At 48.0% G+C, this 9,480-nt stretch overlaps 1 protein-coding gene across 1 annotated transcript; it reads right to left on the reverse strand.

Moving 5' to 3' along the window:
- Positions 1 to 997: 997 nt before the first annotated feature.
- foxi3a (forkhead box I3a) lies at positions 998 to 2,154 on the reverse strand. Its single transcript, XM_063895275.1, is given in 3 exon segments — positions 998 to 1,315; positions 1,317 to 1,519; positions 1,710 to 2,154. Coding segments are annotated over 3 exon segments (966 nt in total).
- Between the last annotated feature and the right edge of the window lie 7,326 nt (positions 2,155 to 9,480).

Here is a 9,480-nt window from a genome sequence, read left to right on the forward strand (position 1 = left end):
GACTGTGTTTATCTCTGTTTATCTGGACTGTGTTTATCTCTGTTGATCTGGACTGTGTTTATCTGGACTGTGTTTATCTCTGTTTATCTGGACTGTTTATCTGGACTGTGTTTATCTCTGTTGATCTGGACTGTGTTGATCTGGACTCTGTTTATCTCTGTTTATCTGGACTGTGTTTATCTGGACTGTGTTTATCTGGACTGTGTTTATCTCTGTTGATCTGGACTGTGTTTATCTCTGTTGATCTGGACTGTGTTTATCTGGACTGTGTTTATCTGGACTGTGTTTATCTCTGTTGATCTGGACTGTGTTTATCTCTGTTGATCTGGACTGTGTTTATCTCTGTTGATCTGGACTGTGTTTATCTCTGTTGATCTGGACTGTGTTTATCTCTGTTGATCTGGACTGTGTTTATCTCTGTTGATCTGGACTGTGTTTATCTCTGTTGATCTGGACTGTGTTTATCTGGACTGTGTTTATCTCCGTTCTGTTTTGCTTTCTTTGATTTATTTATTATTAATATTCACATATTCATTTATTTAGCGCAAACTTTTCATTCTTTCTTTTGTTATGTTTGACTTTATTTGCTGTGTTAAATAGTGAAAAGGTTTACTATAAAAACTCAAACCCAATTCTGTTTTGTTTATTTATATTAGATGTTTTTAATGTAATTTATCTGAATTTTTTGGACTCATTTTTTTCAAAATCACATTTTGATTTGTTTAATTTTACCACAAGCTTCAGGGGTCAGGGGTCAGGGGTCAGGGCCCCCTGACTTTATACTTTATGTTCTTTAAATGTTCTAAAACATTGACGTTCGATGAGTTAATTTATGAAAAACAGGATCAGGTTTTTTTGGAAGTTTTTTATTCCAACAAAACATTCACTCCTTTTTTACGTTAATGAAAATATAAGTACACGTTCCGTACCGCTCCCAAAAATAAATAATTAAAACAACAACAACAACAACAATAATAATAAGGATGGTCCGGGCGTCTCAGGGCTGGAGCCCCGGGGGGTAAAGGGGGAGTTGGTCAGAGAACCCGCCTGGAAACAGGGCCTCGCTCTGGGCCTGCAGCAGCTGCTGCACCTCCTGCAGGTCGGGCAGCAAACTGCACGCCTGCAGCTCCGTGTACAGCGGGGGGGAGGAGTCATAGAGGGGGCGGGGGGAGCTGCAGGAGTTATAGAGGGGGGGGGAGGAGCTGCATGTCTCCCACTGTGGCACCACCGCGCCGGGGGGGGAGGCCGGCAGGTAGAGCGGGGGGACGTAAGATGGCATCGATTGCTCCTGCAGGAAGCTGCTCAGGTGGGGGGGGGGCGTCTGACACAGCAGGGACGCCATCGCGGCCGCTGCAATGCATCTTGGAAAGTTTGGGGCAGGGTTCAGAGGAGAAGGAGGAAGAGGAGGAGGAGGAGGAGGAAGGGTTCTCGTCAGACTTCCTCTTCCTCTTACGCCGGAAGTTCCCGTTATCGAACATCTTCTCACAGTTTGGATCCAGAGTCCAGTAGTTCCCTTTACCTGGAGAGGAGGAGGAGGAGGAGGAGATATTATAACCACTGTTTTCTAAACCTCAGCCCTCAAACCCTCTCTGTTCTGCTCAGATATTCCTAAAGCTGAGCTTTAAAGTTGAGTTTATCCCTCCGACACACTGCACCTGATAGGCGGGACATCTCTAAGAGGTTGACCAATCACAACGTAGCTGGCTCACCTGGATCGCTGCTGCTGCGCTCTACCTTCCGGAAGCAGTCGTTGAGGGACAGGTTGTGTCGTATGGAGTTCTGCCAGCCCGCCTTGCTGCGGCTGTAGAACGGGAAAAGCTCGCAGACGAAGGCGTAGATCTCGCTGAGGGTCCGGCGCTGCTGGGGGGCGCTCTGGATCGCCATGGCAATCAGCGCTGAGTACGAGTAGGGGGGTCGAACCGACAGAAGTATGGCATCCGAGAACCAGGGGCCCTGCATGGGGTACATGGGGGGCAGGAAGAGGGTCCCCGACCAGGTGTCGCTGCTGGGGGACCACGGTGAGGCCTCAGGGTCGGGGGGGCCGTAGAGGCTGAAGTCGGAGGGGTCGATGGCCAGAGAGGTGAGCTGCTGCTGGGGCAGGGGCCCTCCAATCAGGGTGTGGGAGGGGCCACGCTCCTGGATGAAAGACGACATCATCGAATCGATTCTTCTTCTGCTGTGTAAACCTGAGAGTGTGTGAGAGTGTGTGTCCTGTGACTCTGCTCACCTGACCTCTTATACTCTCACCTCCACTGTAGCCCCGCCCTCTGGGCAGCTGATTGGCTGCTGTCTCACACACACATTTACATGCGTAAGTGTGTGTGTGTGTGTGTAAATGTGCAAGTGTGTGTGTGGTGGGGCTGATTTGAATAAAACAGGTTGTTGAATTCCTCCCCCGGGCAGATTAGAGCCTGAGGATTTAATGCTGAGATATGACACACACACACACACACACACACACACACACACACACACACACACACACACACACACACACACACACACACACACACACACACACACATCACAGGAACGTGAAAAGTAGGAATTTGCAGTTTCTTTATTATTTACAATAAATATAATGAAATGTTCTGAAGCTCACTTTGTATTAGTTCCCATCACATGACCTTAGCATGTGATCATGGATCAGTCTAGGTCTATCACCATATCAGATGTTCACTCCACGAAAATCGTGGCAAAATAATTCACGATAGCGATATAATCTCGATATCTACAGGAAATAACAACACAATAATAATAATAATGCTATCAGTCAAATTCATCTCAAGTTCATTGGGTTATTGTGCATTTTGTGTCGAGCGTCCAAAAACAGCAACACAAACTGTTGTCTTCTTGGGGTTTTGTATTTTGGAGCAACTGTTGTCCTCAGTGCTTTAAACCCTGGCCTCTCTATAGGATTTAGTGATGGCTTCATTCTGACATGCACTATCCATGTCTGCTCTCCTTTTCTTATCCATTGACTCAAACACCGTCAGCTGACCTGAATCCCTGGCTCTGTGTCGCTTCTCTGACGCTGCCTAACAATAACCAGGGGAGAAAATACTATTCAGTCCAACGCCGTGATAACCAAGCTTTAACACAACAAAGACCGTAGCATCTACCGTCTCTGGGCTAGCAAACTAACTGCAGCTTACTCTCTCTACCGGGGAGAAGTCTGCAGGGGGATCGACGTGAAGGTGGGTGGTAGGGATGAGCGGATCGATACTGCGGGATTGATACTTCGATACCCACAAGCTACTCATTTGGTATCGATTCCTTAAAAAAAAATATCGATAATAAAGTTATACAAATACATAACGTGGGTGGCTGCATCAAACGCTTTCAGTACTTTTCAGCCCTTGTTTTGTTCTTTGTTCCAATAAAGAATCTTTTTTTATATTACTCTATTAAGTCCGAGCTGGTTCTAGCTTGTATCTGAGATTTCTTACTCTGCGTAAGCATGAACTAACTTATATCTAATTTAGTACATTACTGACAACTAATGACAGAGATTGGTACTACGAATCATCACAGCCCCTTTCCGAGAACCAGCACCTTATCGTGGTGGAGAGGTTTGTGTGCCCCGATGAACCTGGGGGCTGTGTTGTCTAGAACCTTGTGTTCCTGGTAGGGTCTCCCATGGCAAATTGGTCTCAGGTAAGGGGCCAGACTAAGATTGGTTCAAAAAGACTCCATGAATGAACACACTTGGAAGCAAAGATACCCGGCCCGGAGGAAGCCTGGGGTCCCCTTCTGGAGCCAGGCCCAGAAGGGGACTCGTCAGCGAGCGTCTGGTGGTCGGGCACAGCCCGAATAAGCAATGTGGGCAACACCTCCGCTTCCCCGTCCCGCGGGCCCACCACCTACGGGAAACAGCGATGGGGTCGGGTGCGCTGCCAGAAGGGTGGCAGTGAAAGCAGAGGGTCTCGACGGACCAGACTCAGGCGACAGAAGCTGGCTTTGGGGACGTGGAATGTCACCTCTCTGGGGGGGAAGGAGCCGGAGCTTGTGCGGGAGGTGGAGCGTTACCAGTTGGATCTGGTGGGGCTCACCTCTACGCACAGCGTCGGCTCTGGAACCTTACTTCTGGATAGAGGTTGGACTCTATTCTTCTCCGGAGTTGCCCAAGGTGTGAGCCACCGAGTGGGTGTGGGGATACTCACAAGCCCCCAGTTGAGTGCCGCTTTGTTGGAGTTTACCCCAGTGGACGAGAGGGTCGCCTCCCTACGCCTGCGGGTCATGGGGGGGAAAACTCTGACTGTTGTGTGTGCTTATGCACCAAACAGCAGCTCAGAGTATTCGGCCTTCTTGGAGACCCTGAAAGAAGTCCTGTATGGGGCTCCTGAAGGGGACTCCTTAGTCTTGCTGGGAGACTTCAACGCACACGTGGGCAATGATGGAGACACTTGGAGGGACGTGATTGGGAGGAACGGCCCCCCTGATCTGAACCGGAGTGGTGGTTTGCTACTGGACTTCTGTGCTAGTCATGGATTGGCCATAACAAACACCATGTTCGAACATAAGGATGCTCATAAGTGTACGTGGTACCAGAGCACCCTAGGCAGAAGGTCCATGATCGATTTTGTTATTGTATCATCGGACCTGAGGCCGCATGTTTTGGACACTGAAGAGAGGGGCGGAGTTGTCAACTGATCACCATCTGGTGGTGAGTTGGGTCGAGTGGCAGTGGAAGCCTCTGGACAGACCTGGTAAGCCCAAACGTGTAGTGCGGGTGAACTGGGAACGTCTGGAGGAGTCCCATGTCCAGGAGGCCTTCAAGCTTTTCAGGCATCCCTGTGGAGGCTGGGGACATTGAACCAGAGTGGGCAGTGTTCAAAGCGTCTAATGCCGAAGCTGCGGCGGGGAGCTGAGGTCTCAAGGTCTTAGGTGCCTCAAGGGCCGGTAACCCTCGAACCTCCTGGTGGACACCGGTGGTCAGGGAAGCCGTCCGACTGAAGAAGGAGGCCTTCCGGGATATGTTATCCCTTGGTACTCCTGACGCAGTTGCAAGGTATCGACAGGGCCCGAAGGGCAGCAGCCTCAGCCGTGGCCGACGCAAAGCAGCGGGTGTGGGAGAAGTTCGGAGAAGTCATGGAGAAGGACTTTCGGTCGGCACCAAAGTTGTTCTGGAAAACCGTCCGTCACCTCAGGAGGGGAAAGCAGGGAACCATCCAAGCTGTGTACAGTAAGGATGGGGCGCTGTTGACCTCAACTGATGTTAGGGCGGTGGAAGGAACACTTTGAGGAACTCCTGAATCCGACAACTCCGCCCTCTATGTTAGAGGCGGAGCTGGAGTATGAAGGGGGATCAACTCCAATCTCACGGGGGGAAGTCACTGAAGTAGTTAAACAGCTCCACAGTGGCAAAGCCCCGGGGGTGGATGAGATCCGCCCAGAAAGGCTGAAGGCTCTGGGTGTTGAGGGACTGTCATGGTTGACACGTCTCATCAACATTGCGTGGAAGTCGGAAACAGTACCGAAGGAGTGGCAGACCGGGGTGGTGGTTCCTCTTTTTAAAAAGGGGGATCAGAGGGTGTGTGCCAATTACAGAGGCATCACATTACTCAGCCTCCCCGGGAAAGTTTACTCTAAGGTGCTGGAAAGGAGGGTCCGACCGATTGTCGTACCTCAGATTGAAGAGGAACAATGCGGTTTTCGTCCTTTACCGCACCGTTGTGACGAAAAGAGAGCTGAGCCAGAAGGCAAAGCTCTCTGTCTACCGGGCCGTCTTCGTTCCTACCCTCACCTATGGTCATGAAGGATGGGTCAGGACCGAAAGAACGAGATCGCGGATACAAGCGGCCGAAATGGGATTTCTCCGCAGGGTGGCTGGCATCTCCCTTAGGGATAAGGTGAGAAGTTCATTCATCCGGGAGGGACTCGGAGTAGAACCGCTGCTCCTTCGCGTTGAAAGGAGCCAGTTGAGGTGGTTCGGGCACCTAGTGAGGATGCCACATGGGCACCTCCCTAGGGAGGTGTTCCAGGCACGTCCAGCTGGGAAGAGACCGAGGGGTAGACCTAGGACCAGGTGGAGGGGTTATATCTCTTCGGTGGCCTGGGAGCGTCTTGGAATCCCCCAGTCAGAGCTGGTTGATGTGGCCAGGGAAAGGAAAGTTTGGGGCTCTCTGCTGGAGCTGTTACCTCCGCGACCCTGACGGAAAAGCGGGAGAAGATGGATGGATGGATGGATGAATCATCACAGCCCTGATAGCTGACCCGTGTCCCATGACTGTGGAAACCGTGACATCAGAACCTATCACGCAGCCACCGGCCGCGCAGGCGCGCACAGTCCCACACTTCTGCAAACATGTGAGAGAATGGCAGAAAGCAAACGTAGCGTGGTGTGGTGCTACCTCTCAACTGTAGATAACACTAGCAGCAACACGAGTAACCTCTTCAAACGTTTCAAAACAATACACCCGAAAGTTATAAGGAGGCCGGACAAAAGCAAGAAGATGCCCTTACATCCAGGTCTCCTCATCACCCTCTGTGCGACAGAAGACGTTGCAGGAGAGTTTTCAAAGAGGCAAAGCATCTCCAGGTCAGGTAGCGCCGTTATTAGCTACCTCTGCCAAGGAGATTATTTTTGCCGTGTCTGTCTGTCTACCCTAAATTCCTAAACATCATCATCACATTCTCATTTTAAATGTTGTTGTTACATGAAGGTTATCAGAATAAAAATATTCAATTCAACTTTATTAATCCACAAGGGCAAATAGATTTTGGGCATACGTAAAAACAGACATTTACAAGCAAAATAGCTCTTTGGGACTGTGTCAAGCTGATAATGCAATTACATTTAAAAACTAATAAAAGTCCTAAATATAACTATATTGTGACTATTGGAATTCAGCCTCCCTTTTGTAATGGTAACCCTTAATCCTTTTCAGATGATTCCCAAACAGCCCGAGACTTCACAAGGAGCCTAGCCAAGACGGTTGTTACTGACTTGCAACCCGTTTCAGTGGTTGAGGATGCAGGTTTCAATCTTTTTATGAAGGAGGTTGATCCCAGATACACAATCCCTGGTAGGAAATCCTTGATGTCAAGTGAAATTCCAAAGCTATATGAGCAAGTCAAAACAATACTGAAAGACTCCCTAGAATCTGCGAGCAGTGTGGTTTTAACAAGTGATATGTAGGCAGCAAGAACAACTGAAGCTTATTTGACTGTGTTAGAATTGGCAGACGCAGGCTTGCCATCTTGAGACAGTCCATGTAGCTGTGCAGCACACAGCGCACAATATATCTGAACTCCTCACAAAAATATCTGATGACTGGGGCATTACCAGCAAGGTCCATGCTGTTGTTACAGACCATGGAGCTAATATGGTCTCAGCTGTACGGAAAACCCACTGGAAACACATTCCGTGTTTTTCGCACACCCGCAACTTAGTTGTGAAGGACTCCATTAAGGCTGACAGGAGTTTGGAGTCCTGGAGAAATGTGGTGCTATCGTTCGGTTCTTCCACCATAGCACCAAAGCTCCTGACAAGCTAAAAGAAGTACAAATTCAGTTGCAAATGCCAGAGCACAGACTAATCCAAGCAGTAGAGACGCGATGGAATTCAGTACTGTACATGCTGGAGAGACTGTATGAACAACGACAAGCAGTGATAACAGCACTTTGTCTTCTTGGGAGAAACACCTTGTGCTTGAATGAGGGAGAATGGTCCCATGTCAGCCAAGCCGTTGAAGCCCTAAGGCCCTTTGAAAAGGCCACTAAGGAAGTTTCAGCAGAGAAGTATGTAACCATTTCTAAAGTCATACCTCTAGTCTCTCTTCTCCAAAGAGCAACCATGTCTGCTGGGCAGAAGGGTAACACTCTGGCTTCCCAGCTTGCAATGCAAGCGGCTGCTTTTCCTGAACACCAATCTAAAACTTGAGTAAAATGCCGGTATATCTCTAGAAAGCACTAAAGAAACGTGAGAATGTAGGGAAATGTAACTTCCCCAAACACTGCTATTAGGGGGTGTTAAATGTTCTTTACAAAGCGGAACTCATTATGTAAAAGATAACTGTTCATGTAGGTTTAAGACGATCAGGAAATCTTTATGAACAATCAAAATTAAGTAAATGAAAGGCCAAGCTCTTTCTGTTTGGAAAGAAAGACAGTGCACATGTTTTATGTTGTGGGTATTTTATTCATATTCATGCTGTAATTATGTGTTTAGTCACAGCATTACTGTACAATACTGCACTGTTGGTGTTTTACACTTGTTAGCAACAGTGTTATTTAATTGCACTCATATTTCCTTTTGAAATGAATTTGTAATTAATGGCCAGTTCTTATCACGTGATTTGTTTCATGATCTTTCTTTCCTAAAAATGACCATTATTTGTGCGTTATCTCCACCTACTGCTTGGAGTTTGAGCCAGATTGGATTATGATTGATATTATCATATGTGTATTATTTACATACCGTCAATATTTCGTTTCTTAAATATCACGGTTACCGTACATACCGGTATATGGTGACACCCCTAGATCAGTCGATGCCGTGGGGGACGACACGTGAATGTTCAGTGCTTTTATTTTATTTCACTGCTTTTGTGCCGCTTGCTAAACCAAATCTAAAGCAACAAACACATTGGATCACATTTCATTCTTCTCACTGAGTTTGAAGATTTCCTGAAATCAGAAGTTCAGAGCGGACCCCACAGCGCTCTGAGGGGGGGCAGAGACATCCTGAACATTTGGGGTGCAACACCTGGGTGACATGTGATCACAGGTACGTTTAAAATGTGATTCAAGGAGAGATTTATAGATACTGTCAGGCTGCAGAGGCTTCAGGTGAACATTTGAGAACATAATTGAAAAACAAGGTTCAAAATTCTGAGCAAAAAGTCTGAATTCTGAGATTTTCAGCAAAAAAGAATTCTGACAGTCTTTACTTTCACTAACATTTTCTCAGAATTCCGAATTCAAATGAAAAAAATGGACAGTTTTTGACTTTAGATCGACATTTAAAATGTTGACTTTTTTTCAAAAATATTGAGTTCTTAACATTTGAACTTCCTCAGAGAGAAGATCTGTCAGAGTGTGTGTGTGTGTGTGTGTGTGTGTGTGTGTGTGTGCAGACAGCGGTCTGACAGCTGCTGTTTGAGGTGTCGCCGGCTCTATTGTTGACTGAAAACCCAAACACACGACACTCTCATTAGATATTCCACCCGTTGCTCTCTGATGTAAATGCTGCTGAATGTCTTCAGATCAGAGGCCATTGGTCCACAAAGAGAGCAGGGTCTCAGAGAGCAGGGTCTCACAGAGCAGGGTCTCAGAGAGCAGGGTCTCAGAGAGCAGGGTCTCACAGAGCAGGGTCTCAGAGAGCAGGGTCTCAGAGAGCAGGGTCTCACAGAGCAGGGTCTCAGAGAGCAGGGTCTCACAGAGCAGGGTCTCAGAGAGCAGGGTCTCAGAGAGCAGGGTCTCACAGAGCAGGGTCTCAGAGAGCAGGGTCTCACAGAGCAGGGTCTCAGAGCCCAG

Source organism: Eleginops maclovinus, chromosome 11 (assembly GCF_036324505.1).
Source record: "Eleginops maclovinus isolate JMC-PN-2008 ecotype Puerto Natales chromosome 11, JC_Emac_rtc_rv5, whole genome shotgun sequence".
In the NCBI taxonomy this organism is placed as follows: Eukaryota; Metazoa; Chordata; class Actinopteri; order Perciformes; family Eleginopidae; genus Eleginops; species Eleginops maclovinus.